This window comes from Tursiops truncatus, chromosome X, assembly GCF_011762595.2.
Source record: "Tursiops truncatus isolate mTurTru1 chromosome X, mTurTru1.mat.Y, whole genome shotgun sequence".
Classification (NCBI taxonomy): domain Eukaryota; kingdom Metazoa; phylum Chordata; class Mammalia; order Artiodactyla; family Delphinidae; genus Tursiops; species Tursiops truncatus.
This window is the reverse complement of record NC_047055.1, coordinates 120,424,744-120,442,914: the sequence shown is the minus strand read 5'-3', so window position 1 is coordinate 120,442,914 and position 18,171 is coordinate 120,424,744. Positions and strand designations below refer to the sequence as shown.

Here is an 18,171-nt window from a genome sequence, read left to right as displayed (position 1 = left end):
AGCTGATGGGAAGCAGCCGCATAGCACAGGGAGATCAGCTCTGTGCTTTGTGACCACCTAGAGGGGTGGGGCACGGAGGGTGGGAGGGAGGGAGACGCAAGAGGGAAGAGATATGGGGACATATGTATATGTACAGCTGAGTCACTTTGTTATAAAGCAGAAACTGACACACCATTGTAAAGCAATTATACTCCAATAAAGATATTAGTAAATAAATAAATAAATAAAAGTATCATTGGCTGGTGAACCGGAAGAATAATTGACTTGTTCCTGAAACACTTGAAATAGGTTTCAGATTCCACATTTAACTCTAAGGTTATTTAGCCACCTATGCCAATATTCCAGCTCGCTAAGGAATTAATACGTGTTATTGTATGGATAGGCAATACATTTCACTGAAATTTTAGAGATCCATCCACCCTTCTACAATCATATGTTAATGTGTCCAAAACTAGTACCTTTTGTTCGTCATTTTTGATTTAAGCATCTACTTATGATTTGAAGAATGTGCATCACGTACCTTAGAAAATATCAACTTTCTCTTTGCCCAGATGCTTTTTAAAATGTCTCAGGGAATTTTCATCCTTTCATTTCTGATCAGGTGGAGATCTGTACATTCATAACATTAGACTTGTTCTTGAACCAAGCTTACTGTAGCTAGCTCCTGGTTCTCTTAGAAGTGGGCGCAAAAGGTTTAAGTCCACAGGTCTGTGCTCATTGTAATCATAGAACTGGAAGGTCCTTGTACTTACTGATGGATTATACTTTTAAGTTATGTGTATACTATGATAAATAGTGTTTGCATTTTTAGGAATATTAACTTGTTGCTTTACTAGATAGTCCTGAGGTTAATATGCATTTGAAAAGCTATTATAGAAACACACTTTACAGCCATTAATTCTCAGTGTGTTCCCAGGGCCAGAAGCTTCTGCCTCAGCTGGAAACTTGTTAGAAATTTAGAAATGCAAGTGCTTGAACCCCACACCAGGCTTACGAAATCAGACCCTCTGGGGGTGGGGCCCAGCAGGCTGTGTTTTAACAAGCCCTCCATTGGATTTCAACGCATACTCAATTTTGAGGACCACTGCTTTATATAATTCATATTTTTCAGGGGGATCATATATATACTTAAGTTGAGAAATAGCCCTTTTCTTCTTTTTGATGTTGTGTCTTTTTTTGTCTATTTGCTTGTTTTGTGTTACTTTTGGTATTCTGAGAAAAGTAGGATTCCTGCCTATCCTACTGTGGTTATGACACAAGACCACCTACCTGATGAAAAAATTAAAAGTCACTGTAAACATTTTAGCTTCAAAAAGCAATCTACTTTAAAAATGCATTATTAGAGCAAAAAGAAGAGGATGACTAATTTGAATAACCTAGCAGCTTGGGACTGAAGAAAGAACAATGGCTTAGAGTCAGAGGAACTTCAGCCTAACACTTACAGGTTAAGTAGGGTTTTATCAACCTCAGCACTACTGACATAGTGGCATTTGGGGCCGGATAGTTTTATGTTGGGAGGCGGGGCTGTAGGATGTTCTGGCAGCACCCCTGGTCTCTCTACTCACTAGAAGCCAGTAGCATCTTCAACCAAATTGTGTCAATCGACATTGTCTCATTGTCAAATGTCCCCCCAAGGTGGGGGAGGGAATAAATAGCTCCCATTTGAGAACCACAGGGTTAAATAACTTGGACCAGTTCCACTAGTCCAGCAGAAATTCTCAACCTTGGCTGCACAGAAGAATCAATAAAAATACTAATGCCTTTGGTCCATCCCAGCCTGCTTGTATCAGATCTCTGTGGGTAGGCTCAGGGATCCACAGGTACTTTTTCAAAGCTCACCCAGTGGTGTTAAGGTGCAGTCGAGACCTAGAAGCACGGCACTGACATCACTGTGCCTTAATTTCCTTACCTAGGAGATGACTGCGATACTATTTGTTCTAACCACCACATAGGACGATCCAAAGACTGAATGAGAGAACGCTTGTGAAAGCACTTGTTCCACAAAGCATGAACTGTGTTAAGGGCAGCAGAGAAAAATAATGCATTTGAAAAAGTTGCTATGGAAATGAAAAGCTGTATTCAGCCCTTGATCATGAATTAGGATGATTTATATTCACTGTCTCTTAGACACACATCTCATTTACAGTAGGGAAGAGATATGGGGAATTCGCAAAGTCTCTCTTGGAAGTAAACTCGTAGCGTTCTTTAGTCCTGGATGGACAGAAAACTGTATCAAATCAGATCAAATTGGTCACACTGTGTACCAATGACAACGCATACATCTAAGATCAAATCACTAATCTTTCCATCCTCTTGGCTCTCAAGAACTGATTTTAAAAGTAGGAAAAATGCAGATCCATCTGAAAATAAATTGCCTCTTTAAAAATTGTGAGAATGTAGAAAAATCATACACATTAAAAGTCTGGTATAGGAGTCAACTGTGTCCATATGTATTATTTCTTTTAAAAAGAAAGATTAAAATATCTAAAACAAACAATACCAAATGTTAACAGTTATTAAATCTGAGTGACAGACTTTTGTTTAATTTTTTCTGTTCTTTTCTTAATGTTTGAAATATTTGATTAAAACTAAAAGAGGATGCTAAAATCAGTTTGAACAAAGCACTAGAGAATACTCTGAAGGAAAATAAAGGAGGAAAAATGTTTTAGTTGCTGTAAGGGGACCAAGAAGACGCCACAAGGATGGTGAAACCAGCTATAGGCAAAAGGGCTCCATCTCACAGTACCTGGCTCAGTCTACATTGCTGGCATATGTAGGTAGGAGACGTCAGGCCTTTGACATTCAAGATCAGTTGTGAACTTGCCCAACATGTAAGGAAATCTTATTAGTTTACTTTTGTCAAATGTTCTACCAGGCTTTAAGCTAAGCAACCTATTATGAAATATCTGCTACTACTCTCCTCTGCTCCTTTCTACTATTTCTAGAAACCAATATGGCAGCAACTGTGACATCTTACATAAGACAGTGAAAGGACAGCCTTTTAGGCGCATCTTTTAAAAGAACCAATTCCTGGGACCTCCCTGGCTGTCCAGTGCTTAGGACTCCGCACTTCCACTGCAGGGGGCATGGGTTCCATCCCTGGTCAGGGAACTAAGATCCCACAAGCCGTGTGGCGTGGCCAAAACAAAACAAAAACAAAAAAAAACCAATTCGGGCTTCCCTGGTGGCGCAGTGGTTGAGAGTCCGCCTGCCGATACGGGGGACGCGGGTTCATGCCCCGGTCCGGGAAGATCCCACATGCCGCGGAGCGGCTGGGCCCGTGAGCCATGGCCGCTGGGCCTGCGCGTCCGGAGCCTGTGCTCCGCGACGGGAGAGGCCACAGCAGTGAGAGGCCCGCGTACAGCAAAAAAAAACCCAATTCATTTGAAGTCCTACTGTACACACGTGTCGGCTTCATCAGATAAGTAAGTAAAACAATTTTTCTCCTGGAGTAGGACTTGGCAAACTGCAGCCCGGGTCCAAATCCAGTTTGCTATCTGTTTCTATAAATATGGTATTAACTTGATACAGCCTGGTCTGTTCCTTTACGTATAGTCTCTGGATGCTTTCAGTTATAATTTCAGAGTTGAGTAGTTGCAACAAAACCTGTGTAGCCTCAAAGCCTAACATATTTACCATCTGACCCTTTGCAAAAAACTTTCATACCTCCTGTCTTAGAGTGTAAACATATAACATTTTCCTATAGATAAAAATAAGTAATTGGAGAGGGCAGACAGCAGAAGCAAGAAGAACTACAATCCTGCAGCCTGTGGGAAAAAACCACATTCACAGAAATATAGACAAGATGAAAAGGCAGAGGGCTATGTACCAGATGAAGGAACAAGATAAAACCCCAGAAAAACAACTAAATGAAGTGGAGATAGGCAACCTTCCAGAAAAAGAATTCAGAATAATGATAGTGAAGAAAATCCAGGACCTCGGATAAAGAATGGAGGCAAAGATCGAGAAGATGCAAGAAATGTTTAACAAAGACCTAGAAGAATTAAAGAACAAACAAACACAGATGAACAATACAATAACTGAAATGAAAACTACACTAGAAGGAATCAATAGCAGAATAACTGAGGCAGAAGAACAGAGAAGTGACCTGGAAGACAGAATGGTGGAATTCACTGCTGTGGAACAGAATAAAGAAAAAAGAATGAAAAGAAATGCAGACAGCCTAAGAGACCTCTGGGACAACATTAAACACAACAACATTCACATGATAGGGGTCCCAGAAGGAGAAGAGAGAGAGGAAGGACCCGAGAAAATATTCAAAGAGATTATAGTTGAAAAATTCCCTAACATGGGAAAGGAAATAGCCACCCAAGTCCAGGAAGCGCAGAGAGTCCCATACAGGATAAACCCAAGGAGAAACACGCAGAGACACACAGTAATCAAATTGGCAAAAATTAAGACAAAGAAAAATTATTGAAAGCAGCAAGGGAAAAATGACAAATAACATACAAGGGAACTCCCATAAGGTTAACCAGCTGATTTCTCAGCAGAAACTCTGCAAGCCAGAAGGGAGTGGCATGACATATTTAAAGTGATGAAATGGAAGAACCTACAACCAAGATTACTCTACCCAGCAAGGATTTCTTTCAGATTTGATGGAGAAATCAAAAGCTTTACAGACAAGCAAAAGCTAAGAGAATTCAGCACCACCAAACCAGCTCTACAACAAATGCTAAAGGAAGTTCTCTAAGTGGGAAACACAAGAGAAGAAAAGGACCTACCAAAACGAACACCAAACAATTAAGAAAATGGTAACAGGAACATACATATCAATAATTAGCTTAAACGTGAATGGATTGAATGCTCCAACCAAAAGACACAGGCTTCCTGAATAGACACAAAAACAAGACCCATATATATGCTGTCTACAAGAGACCTACTTCAGACCTAGGGACACATACAGACTGAAAGTGAGGGGATGGAAAAAGATATTCCATGCAAATGGAAACCAAAAGAAAGCTGGAGTAGCAATTCTCATATCAGACAAAATAGACTTTAAAATAAAGACTATTACAAGAGACAAAGAAGGACACTACATAATGATCAACGGATCGATCCAAGAAGAAGATATAACAATTATAAATATATATGCACCCAACATAGGAGCACCTCAATACATAAGGCAAATGCTAACAGCCGTAAAAGGGGAAATCGACAGTAACACAACCATTTAACACCCCACTTACACCAATGGACAGATCATCCAAACAGAAAATTACTAAAGAAACACAAGCTTTAAATGACACAATAGACCAGATAGATTTAATTGATATTTATAGGACACTCCAACCAAAAACAGCAGATTCCACTTTCTTCTCAAGTGCGCACAGAACATTCTCCAGGATAGATCACATCTTGGGTCACAAATCAAGCCTCAGTGAATTGAAGAAAATTGAAATCATATCAAGCATCTTTCCTGACCACAATGCTATGAGATCAGAAATCCATTACAGGGAAAAAAATGTAAAATAACACAAACACATGGAGGCTAAACAATACATTACTAAATAACCAAGAGATCACTGAAGAACTCAAAGAGGAAATCAGAAAATACCTAGAGACAAATGACAATGAAAACATGACGATCCAAAACCTATGGGATGCAGCAAAAGCAGTTCTAACAGGGAAGTTTATAGCAATACAGTCCTACGTCATGAAACAAGAAAAATCTCAAATACACAATCTAACCTTACACCTAAAGAAACTAGAGAAAGAAAAACAAACAAAACTCAAAGTTAGTAGGAGGAAAGAAATCATAAAGATCAGAGCAGAAATAAATGAAATAGAAACAAAGAAAACAATAGCAAAGATCAATAAAACTAAAAGCTGGTTCTTTGAGAAGATAAACAATATTGATAAACCATTAGCCAGACTCATCAAGAAAAAGAGGGAGAGGACTCAAATCAATAGAATTAGAAATGGAAAAGGAGAAGTTACAACAGACACCGCAGAAATACAAAGCATCGTAAGAGACTACTACAAGCAACTCTATGACAATAAAATGGACAACCTGGAAGAAATGGACACATTCTTAGAAAGGTATAAGCTTCCAAGACTGAACCAGGAGGAAACAGAAAATATGAACAGACCAATCACAAGTAATGAAATTGAAACTGTGATTAAAAATCTTCCAACAAACAAAAGTCCAGGACCAATTGGCTTCACAGGTGAATTCTATCAAACATTTAGAGAAGAGCTAACACCCATCCTTCTCAAACTCTTCCAAAAAATTGCAGAGGAAGGAACACTCCCAAACTCATTCTATGAGGCCACCATCACCCTGATACCAAAACCAGACAAAGATACTACAAAAAAAGAAAATTACAGACCCATATCACTGATGAATATAGACGCAAAAATCCTCAACAAAATACTAGCAAACAGAATCCAACAACACATTAAAAGGAACATACACCATGATCAAGTGGGATTTATCCCAGGGATGCAAGGATTCTTCAGTATACGCAAATCAATCAATGTGATACATCATATTAACAAATTGAAGAATAAAAACCATATGATCATCTCAATAGATGCAGATAAAGCTTTTGACAAAATTCAACACCGATTTATGATAAAAGCTCTCCAGAAAGTGGGCATAGAGGGAACCTGCCTCAACATAATAAAGGCCATATACAAAAAACCCACAGCAAACATCATTCTCAACAGTGAAAAAGTGAAAGCATTTCCTCTAAGATCAGGAACAAGACAAGGATGTCCGCTCTCACCACTATTATTCAACATAGTTTTGGAAGTCCTAGCCACGGCAATCAGAGAAGAAAAAGAAATAAAAGGAATCCACATCGGAAAAGAAGAAGTAAAGCTGTCACTGTATGCAGATGACATGATACTATATATACAGAATCCTAAAGATGCCACCAGAAAGCTACTAGAGCTAATCAATGAATTTGGTAAAGTTGCAGGACACAAAATTAATGCACAGAAATCTCCTGCATTCCTATACACTAATGATGAAAAATCTGAAAGAGAAATTAAGGAAACACTCCCATTTACCACTTGCAGCAAAAAGAATAAAATACCTAGGAATAAACCTACCCAGGGAGACAAAAGACCTGTATGCAGAAAACTATAAGACACTGCTGAAAGAAATTAAAGATGATACCAACAGATGGAGAGATATACCATGTTCTTGGGTTGGAAGAATCAATATTGTGAAAATGACTGTAGTACCCAAAGCAATCTACAGATTCAATGTAATCCCTATCAAATTTCCAATGGCATTTTTTACAGAACTAGAAGAAAAAATCTTAAAATATGTATGGAGACACAAAAGACCCCGAATAGTCAAAGCAGTCTTGAGGGAAGAAAACAGAGCTGGAGGAATCAGACTCCCTGACTTCAGACTATACTACAAAGCTACAGTAATCAAGACAATACGGTACTGGCACAAAAACAGAGATATAGATCAATGGAACAGGACAGAAAGCCCAGAGATAAACCCACGCACCTATGGTTAACTAATCTATGACAAAGGAGGCAAGGATATACAATGGAGAAAAGACAGTCTCTTCAATAAGTGGTGCTGGGAAAACTGGACAGCGACATGTAAAAGAATGAAATTAGAACGCTCCCTAACACCATACACAAAAATAAACTCAAAATGGATTAGAGGCCTAAATGTAAGACTGGACACTATAAAACTCTTAGAGGAAAACATAGGAAGAACACTCTTTGACATAAATCACAGCAAGGTATTTTTTTGATCCACCTCCTAGAGTAATGGAAATAAAAAGAGAAATAAACAAATGGGACCTACTGAAACTTAAACGCTTTTGCAAAGCAAAGGAAACTACAAACAAGATGAAAAGACAACTCTCAGAATGGGAGAAAATATTTGCAAACGAATCAACAGACAAAGGATTAATCTCCAAAATATATAAACAGCTCATGCAGCTCAATATTAAAAAAACAAACAACCCAATCCAAAAATGGGCAGAAGACCTAAATAGACATTTCTCCAAAGAAGACATACAGATGGCCAAGAGGCACATGAAAAGATGCCTAACATCACTAATTATTAGAGAAATGCAAATCAAAACTACAATGAGATATCATCTCACACCAGTCAGAATGGCCATCATCAGAAAGTCTACAGACAACAAATGCTGGAGAGGGTGTGGAGAAAAGGGAACCCTCTTGCGCTGTTGATGGGAATGTAAATTGATACAGCCACTATGGAGAACAGTATGGAGGTTCCTTAAACAACTAAAAGTAGAACTACCATATGACCCAGCAATCCCACTACTGGGCATATACCCAGAGAAAACCATAATTCAAAAAGACACATGCACCCCAATGTTCACTGCAGCACTCTTTACAAGAGTCAGGTCCTGGAAGCAAACTAGATGCCCATCAACCGACGAACGGATAAAGATGTGGTACATATATACAATGGAATATTACTCAGCCATAAAAAGGAACGAAATTGGGTCATTTGTAGAGATGTGGATGAATCTAGAGACTGTCATACAGAGTGAAGTAAGTCAGAAAGAGAAAAACCAATATCGTATATTAACGCGTATTGTGGAACCTAGAAAAATGGTACAGATGAACCAGTTTGCAGGGCAGAAATTGAGACACAGATGTAGAGAACAAACGTATGGACACCAATGGGGGAAACAGGCGGAGGGGGGTGGTGGTGCTGTGATGCATTGGGCGATTGGGATTGACATATATACACTAATATGTATAAAATGGATAACTAATAAGAACCTGCTGTATAAAAAAATTAATAAAATTAAATTAAAAAAATAAAAGATTACTTTTAATGGTTAAAAAATAAGTTATTGGACAAAATAAAATGTTTTACAATGATTGTTTATATTGTAGTCGTGTGATAATGTATATTTATACTATATTTTTCTTTTAATACCAATAAACCAATTATAAAGATTAAAGTATTAATTACCAAGTTTCCTCTTTTAAAAAACTGATGTGGTCTACCAAAAATCTTAACAGAGGATGTGTTGATTATTAATTATTAACGTGTTGTTGAAATATCACTGTTTGACCGTCTCTCAAACTGGCCCTTTCCCAGAGTAACTTATTTTTCTCATATAGCTATTTTCAGTTTAATAACTGCATTATTGGTAAAAACACTTATGGAAGTTTACTGAGCAAGAATTTTCCCTTTTGAAAGAAACAAAAAAGTCATATTTGTATGCTAAAGAGAAATATAAAGTAACAATTTCTTTCATTCCTTTAAAAATAATTACCTTAATGGAGAGTAAAGATGACATTTATGTGTCAACATAAGTAATAGCCCATTTTCAGTTTATTTCACATGCCTGGACTTTCCAATGTTCGGGGAAATTTTAAGAAAAGGGGCTACTTTTGTAGTTACATAAAATTGTATCATTCCCAGAAGCCTCATAAACTGAAAATGAAACCTTAATGATATCCTCAAAATGACCTCAAAATAGGAAAACGGTAAGTAATAAAACAGAGTGTAGAACGATGGTTGTCAAGGCAACCATAATCATAATTCCTTTGATCCTTAGTGAAGCGTCCACTGCAGTTCAATATAAGTTCATGTTTCCTTAGGAAGCTTATATAAATTCAAAGTCATTATTATCTACAGCAGTATCAGTCTAATCAAGCAGGTGATGACAGGGATGTAAAACAGGAACTGAAACACCCATGGCATTCACGTTATGGAAGAAAGATGGGAAAACTGCACTTGCTAGCCTAGGCAATGGCCAAGAGAACATTTCTTTCCATTCAACACACATTTGTGGTACTATGCTAGCTACTGCCATGTATGGAAATGTGAGTCCCATACGTAGATGATGGAATAAACACAGATCAAATGAGCTACAACCCCCTTGTAGATCCCCATAGCCTTAGAGAGCCATGACAAACTACAGAATGGCTGGTATGCACAACCACAGATTCCCATTTGAAGAGCTTTTCCCTAAAGGTGAGTATTTACGACCATCAGTTTGCCTTCATAGTGAAGAGAAGAAAGTCTTTTCCATACGATTTTGAGGAAGCTATTACTACTCATTGTATCTCATTTGATGCTGTCTTTAGGACGGAAGAGGATGTTGTTTATCCCAGGAGATGGTCAGTATCTGAGAGGCTGGGCAGCCAGAGGTGGCCTCGATGGACCCTAAACAACCTCTGCTCATATTTTCCAACTCAGACACTCCCCAGTCTGAAAGTTTGTAAAGATGGCTGGATGTTTAAGGTCTAAATGCATTTTCCCATGGAAACGACATACATAGTCGTTGTGGTTCCCAGGCCAGCTGATATGGTCTCATTTAACCCATAACACACTAGAAATGCAGAGTGGGAAATATTAATATAAATGGGAACACCATTCTTCTCAGACCCTGGAAAAGAGAGAAGATTGTCCATCATGGTATACAGGAATGAACACTGGGTTGGGGACAGAGGTCCCGGTATGTGCCTCTAGGTCAGAGACCGTGTCCCGTGAGTACTGCTGATTCTCCTGGATCCATCTCAGCAGCCTGACCCACCAGAAAAACTCCATCCACAACTTGTTGGATAAATGAAATAATGAGCACCTCGCCGTGTGATTCTGGGCTAGTCGTTTCAGCATTTTGAGATTTGGTTTCCTTCCCTATAAATTAGATGTTTGGGAAGAGTAGCCCAGGGACTATGCTTGTCTTGTTCTCTATTCATATCCCCCTAAGATTCATGGGCAACTCATTTTAACCCTGTTTTTTGTGTGTGGGGGGGGGGGGGATACTACAGGGATAACAATAGTTTCCACAAGAGGCAGATGGGAAGATGTATCACAAGGATGGAGACAGAGTTAGGATAAGCATTTCACCACAGGTGGAGCTTAGAGTATCATGGTTTTAGAAAGGAAACTGCTGAAGAAATAGACACCTACCAGCATTTTTTACTGAACCAATAATGCAGTAACAAACACTCCCCAAATACACCCTCGCGGCAAAGTCCTTTTTGAATAACTCCCACCCATCTTTTGGGTGTCTCCTTTCCTTGATCTTTTTCTTTATTTCTTTATTTTTTGTTTCTAGGACATTTATCACCATCTCACTTACTTTATCTTCTGCTATTTACTGGCTATCTCCTGACACAGTAGGATAAAGTAACAGCAGGGCAGGGCTGCATCTGCTTTGCTCAGAGCAGTGTCTCCAAAACCTAGAATAGTGTCTGCTCATAGTAGACATTCAATAAATAGTTATTGAATGAATAAATGAATAAACAGATGAATCACTGAATGAGAGAAAGGACTGTCCTCTTCTTTAAATCTAAATAAAGGACTTAGACATTTCAAAGTATGTATTTTCCAAAGAAGAAAAGGAGGTATTAATTGAAGACAAATTTTGGAATATTATTGAATCTAGTAGGAGAGGAATAATCATTTTTGTCAGAAAAACTAAGGTAAGGAGACCCAATACCCCAGACTACTACCCATTGAATTCAGTAACCCAGTGGTTGCTTAAAGATGCTCTTGACATAACCCCTATACAGGGATACCTCAGACACATTGTGGATGTGGTTCCGGACCACCGCAATGAAACAAATATTGCAATAAAGTGAGTCACACGAAGTTTTTGGTTTCCCAGGACATATAAATGTTATGTTGACACTATATAATGCAGTCTATTAAGTGAGCAATAGCATTATGTCTAAAAATGTACCTATCTTTATTAAAATATTGCTAAAAAGTGCTAACCATCACTTGAGCCTTCAGCAGGTCATAGTAGTAACATCAAAGCTCACCGATCACAGACCACCATCACAAATATAATAATAATGAAAACGTTTGAAATATTGTGAGAATTACCGAAATGCGACACAGAGACACAAAGTGAGCAAATGGTTTTGGAAAAATGGTGCAGATAGACTTGCTCGACGCAGGGTTGCCAGAACTTCAGTTTGTAAAAAATGCATTATCTGTGAAGTGTGCTAAAATGAGGCACAATAAGATGAGTTATGCCTGTAAACATGTATAACAAAGGAATGCTGCTTGGATTTTAGGCTATACTGAGGCCTGGGAGCCAACCTGGTACAGTGGAAGACAGCTCAAGCCAGGAGACGCCAGACCTTCAGAATCAGGGGGTGTGCATTTGAATTCTTGCTCTGCCTCCTAATGCCTATTGACTTTGCGCAGTTAGAGAACCTCCCACGTTTCAGTTTTGTCATTTTAAAAACTGGAATATGATCCATGCCTTGCAAAACTGTTGTGAGGGTGAAATGAAAAGATGTAAGTAAATAGGAAATAGAGGGCCTTTAATAGGTGACAGACACTCTCACTGTTGCTTGCCATCACACTCCCAGCTCTGCCCTCACTAGCAGCAGCCTTATTCAAGTCCCCAGATCCCTCTGGTCTCCAGTTCCCTTTCCTACAAAATGAACAATTGGGTTGGAATGATTCCAAATAGATCTGCCACTCTGAAAACTGTGCACTCAATTTTACTTCCCCAAGTATGTAATTATGGGGCTGGGTGAAACAGACATTTTAGAGATAATCTAGATTGATCTAGAGAGGCTTATTAAGTATTATGAATTGTCTGTGTTGCAATTCTATACTCATAACCTTAAAGTATAATTTTTCCTTAAAAAACCCTCTGGAAGAAAAGTTTTCCTTGTCTCAGCAATTCCAACTCCAGATAGCTTTCCAATGTTTGGGAGGGGCTGAAGGGGCCCAAAATTATAAAGATGAATGTAATTGGGTGCTGAAATCTTCCTTTTGCATTTAGGACTGTGTCTTGAAACAGAATCCTAGAAAAGAGAAGTGTGGTTCAGAAACACCAAGAGACCTCCGAAGAAGCCGGCAGGGTTTCATATACGTTTCAGTTGATTTACACCGTCAATTTGTTACTCATTTGCAAGTTCCCACATTTACAATGCCCCAAACAGGATGAATTTGACAACGTGTGAATCATAAAAAAGGAAGAAAATCAAGTTACTAAACAAATTATTTTCCCTTTGGGTCACAGGCACCTCATAAGATAACTTTGATGACGTACCTACATCACAGAGATATTTACTCAGGATGAGCAGGAAAGAATTCACTTGCTGCCATCTAGCCTTTAAAAATCCTTAAAAACTTTTTATATATTCAAAGAGCTCCCAGGGGAGAAAAACCTTAAAAGATTTAGGTCTATAACTTCTGCTTTAAAAAATGGCCTGAAATAGTTCCAAATACACTAGTGAAAAAGAACTCTCTTGAGTACAAACACAATTTTTGATATCTTAAAGCATATATTGGTTTGAACAACACACCTCTGGGTCATTTTCAAATTACATAACTTTGGTCAAATTCAAATCTCACACACACACACACACACACACACACACACACGCACGCGTGCGCGCGCGCCACACTGCCCCACCCACTTCTCTCATTTCCTCCTAATAACAACCAGAAAACGGAATGTTTTACTGCAACCATACACACCCTTTCCATTTGCATAAAAATAATGCCTTTAACCCATTAAAGAAGCACGAGAACATAATCAGGGCTGAAATTAGTCAAAATGAAGAAAAAGTTTTTAAAGCAAAAATAAACCTTCAATTCTAATGTAATTTTACCTGGATAAACAGCTACTATGTTAAAATAAACATCTGTATCACACAAGCAAATACAGGTGACCGAGAAACGCCCAACTTACAAATATCCTGTACATGGGAACAGCCAAGCCGAGCGAGCCGACGAGGACCAGGGCAGGCTCTCCCCAGCTTGAAGGTGGGAGAAGAATTCCCTTAGGGTTCACCTTAGTCTCTTCCTGCTGGACACGGACGGTGGTGGTGATCAAAGAAGGGGGAAATGGGTAGCCGTGATTCTCATGCCACCACAGTACTCCCTTCCCACCATGCTCACCAAGGAATCCATTTCCTATAAATGTTACAGAGAGTGCCTCGGTTCCCAGGCCGGTCCATCAGAAGTCCGCTGGACCCAAAGTGCAGCTGGAACTGTGCTATTAATACTAGGCTGACTTCCCATTTGGAAACCAACTCCAGCCCTGACAGTGCTCGTCAGCTCCGTTATGGTTAAATGGATTTGTAGGCGGTCCTGGGAGCCTGCCAGTTAGAACATCCTTTCTGTGGGAAAATTCCTGCCGAGGCCCAAACAACTCACTGACAAACACAGTTGTAGACCACACGTTGGGAGACCCTTAGGCATTGACAAATCACTCCTCATCTTCTCCTTCTGGAAATGCCTGGGTGATCATTATAGTAAACCCTTGCACAAATAAACATGCGGCAGGTCAAACACTCAGCACATGACCTGCTCCACGGTAACGAAGGGGTATTTTTGCTGTCATCATTCATATGACAACAGATCTACCCCTTCCCTGACACACACACACACACACACACACACACACACACACGTCCATACAGACACATTACACACATGCACACGTACACACACTCCGCCATACAAATATGTTTTCATCTATACAGAAATGTCTTTGTCTTTTCTTGGGGAAAAGATGAGCCATAATCAAGGCTTGAGCTCTGTACTCTAAATGTTGTTCTTTTGCTCTGGGGATTGATTTGTACTTGGTCATCCATATTCTCAACTGGCTCTCCCAAGCCCAAAAGATAACTGGGGGACAAACAGTCAACATATGGAGGTGCTCAGCCATGGGACAGAAAGTGAAAGAATCGTAATCAAGATTAGACCTGGGACCTAAGTAACATCACGCTCAAATCAACTGAGAAACTCACTATTGCACAGTAGTCCTCTTAAATGAGTGAAACTTACTCGTGCAAAGGATACCGCTCTCACCAATGGCAAAGAGAATTTGGTACAAGTTGATGAATTACAATTTCAAAGAGTTCCCCCCCACACACAGAGCTAACAAGACAACAGATGAGACGTTGGATGATTACACTAGCTGATTGTAATCTGCTAGGAAACGAAGGATATTCACAGCCTACGTGCCTTAAAAACACACAGGGTTAACCAGTCCAAATGAAGCAATGGTTATGCTGAAGCAGGTACATCCTGTATACCCTCAGTTTACGGAGCAAAGGAAGCCAAGGCCTCTATTATTTACATAAAGACAGCACAGGAACCACTGGAGACCAGAGTAGTATATGAAAGAGCAGAGGGTCTTCCAAATCTGGTATCTTCTTAAGTCACTTGATCAGGGTCGTTAATTAAAGGGCAAGGGCAGACAAGGACCAAGCTCACTATAGCGACTTGTCTTCCAGGGAGGTGACCAGAAGAGAGATTTCAGCACACCTGAATAAGCTCCCTTAATTCTCCAGTGGAGAGCCATAAACGACACTTCAGCTTTGGTGTTAGAGCTTTCTTACTTAACCATCCAAAGGATAAAACAGTCTAGCACCCATGGAGAATCTGAAACGAAGTAAGAGCAGATTTAGGTTTATTTCTTAAAAGAAATGCCTGAGAATTGGCATATAAAATTTCAAGTTGGCATATAAAATATCAATGTATCAGTCCATATGTAGGGACTTCCCTGGTGGTGCAGTGGTTAAGAATCCGCCTGCCAATGCAGGGGACACAGGTTCGATCCCTGGTCCGGGAAGATCCCGCATGCCGCGGAGCGACTAAGCCCGTGCGCCACAACTAGAGAAAGCCCACGCACAGCAACAAAGACCTAACGCAGCCAAAAATAAATAAATAAATAAGTTCATTCAAAAAATACACATGTATACTTTATACTATGTATACATACTCCGTTTACCCAGATTGATGTATATATACTGTGTATATGTATACAGACTATTTTTTTTCATATAGTGTGGATCTTAACCCACTTGCAAAATGCCTTCAAAGTGTATTAATGAGTTCAAGCATATTCAGTTCCACATCCACCTGTGGGTAGCTAATTATTGATAGAAATTACTGCCTCACTAACTAACATGCTTCCAAACTGAAGGTAAGTTACAAGTATGCACATCTGCTTCGGTTGTGAAAAGCACGCTCCTTTGCACCACTGCACAGATTTCAACAAAATTATGCCCTCCAGGGTAGCCACAGCTCCTTGGGCTATTCAGTCTGATCAATACACAGAGGTAAGCCCCCCCCAAAAAAAGCGTTCTCTTAAGGCACTTGGAAAGACGTCAAGAAAGAATTTCCCCATCCAAGTTAGGTTAACCTGCACGGTGCAGTGGAGACAGAAGAAGGTATTAATTCCACACAGTGCTTTCTCCCAGGCAAAAGTATTTTAAAATAAAAATAATGGGGAAAAAAGTTCTAACTTCAAGTCACTCTGAGAACTAAACCCCTTCTTTTCAGGGAATTTACCCATCTTGACCAGTGCTTAGAAGTCTTTAGTGTTGATGTATTTGCTGGGGTGTCCTCGTTTGACCAGAAGCAATCTGTCTCAGGCAACAGTAATGCTTACACTATACTAAAAAAAAAAAAAAAAAAAAAAAAGGATGGCAGATGTGTCAACCAGGGCTAAGCTGTCCCAAGGGCCACACCTATTTCTTGATAGTTGATCATACCCAGTGTAGGATGAGTTTGAATATGTGGCAAGTGGCCCCCTCACCCCACATTTCTAGCCCCTCTTCCCCAATTGTTCCGCTTCCTTTCAGCACTTTCTGGTCACCCTCCTTGACCTCATGATCGAGGAGGGTGTGCGCATAAAGTGGCGCACCCTCTCCAATGAAGGGCCTAGGATTTCTAATGAGACAATCGTCTTTTGTGGCTGCATCAGGTAAACTTCTCATGCAAAGAGATGCTCAGAATACCTGAAAGGACAGAGCACCTACCGTTTTTATTATTGTTGTCAAGGTAACAAAACAGGTTGTATCTGTGGTGCCGACTGGCTAATACATGGTTATATATATGGGAGAATTTGGTCTTTCATAAAAGCTGATAGTGGTAATGCTGGAGCGGTAGGTAACCTTTACCATCTCACACTTCTTTAGTGGCTTCCGTTATCTACCAAAGAGAATCTAATAGTGGTGAATGTCCATACTGGTTAGGGTCAGTTTACAACACCTAGCCCACAAGACTGTTGTGATGATTAAATAAGATAATAACTGTAAAGTGTTTAAGATAGAGCCTGGCATCTAGAAAGAGCCACCACTACCTCCACCATCACCATCATCATCATCATCATCATCACTATCATTATAACCATCATCACCATCATTATCACCACCACCACTACCATCACTATCATCAGGACCTCCACCACCACCACCATCACTATCATCAGGACCTCCACCACCACCACCATCATCATCGTTTCTTGTGAAATGATGACTATTAATTACAGAATTTTAGTTAAGAAAGGAATGCGCTCTATGGTACAGTAAACGCAAAGGTAAACACAGTTATATATTGTCCTTTTATATAGAGGGAGGCCCCAATAGTGTATCAGCCTCAATATGTTTGCCCCACAGACCATCAACACACTTTTCTCCCATTACCATGGAGCCTGACCCCAAAAGGTTTAGGTAAATGACCAATTTCAGTGAAGTAATGGACAAATTTTTCTGGAAACTTACCAGATATAAAATGTAGCAGAAATGGTTATACATTCACATAGACTTAAGAACTATGACTATCAGGTACTAATTCACAAAGAGGGCAAAGCTACAATGGCAGGCACTTGGTCCCACCTGTCTCAACATCTTCATCATAAACTTACATAAAGGTATAAGTCATGCTTATCAAATTTGTAGGTGACACTAAGCTAGGAAGAGCAGACAATAGGAGAGAGAATTAGAGTTTTAAAATATAGTTTAAACTTACATATAATAATTTAATTAGATCAAAAGTTTAGAATGAGACTAAAATCAAAAGATTCAAAAAATTAGAGAGGTTTGCTTTTAAATCGTAACAAAATTAATGTGAGATAGAGAAGCAATTTGAGGAAGAGGTAGAGCTCTTAGACAGTCCACTAAGCTCAAATGAAGTCTGACAAAAGTGCTAAGCGAGGTAATGGAAACTTGGGCAGCATGAAGAGAACTTTAGAATCCAGCTTGATAAAAATGATAATGCAGGGGACTCCACCCAGGTCAAAGCACCCCTGGAGTATCAGACTCTGTTCTGGAGGCCACACCTTTGAAAGATACTGACCCATCCAGCAAGCCCTGAAGGGGGCAGTGTGGATGGGGAAGGGAAGGTTCTGGATATATCATCATTTAATAAACCTTTGAAGTCCACAAGAGGGATCGAGGCTGTTTAGTCTGGAG

General features: G+C 39.6%; 1 protein-coding gene across 4 annotated transcripts in view; it reads right to left on the bottom strand.

Annotated features, from left to right (window-relative positions):
* The window catches only part of ARHGAP6 (Rho GTPase activating protein 6), a 486,446-nt gene that overhangs the window by 184,446 nt on the left and 283,829 nt on the right, over positions 1–18,171 (bottom strand). The window contains exon 1 of one of the 4 annotated variants that reach the window (XM_073799622.1): positions 13,656–13,897. The exons of the other annotated variants lie outside the window; for them this stretch is intronic. Coding sequence (XP_073655723.1) covers positions 13,656–13,670 — 15 coding nt within the window. The 5' untranslated portion in view covers positions 13,671–13,897. Of the gene's footprint in view, positions 1–13,655; positions 13,898–18,171 lie in introns of those variants that run through there. 4 annotated transcript variants of the gene reach the window in all.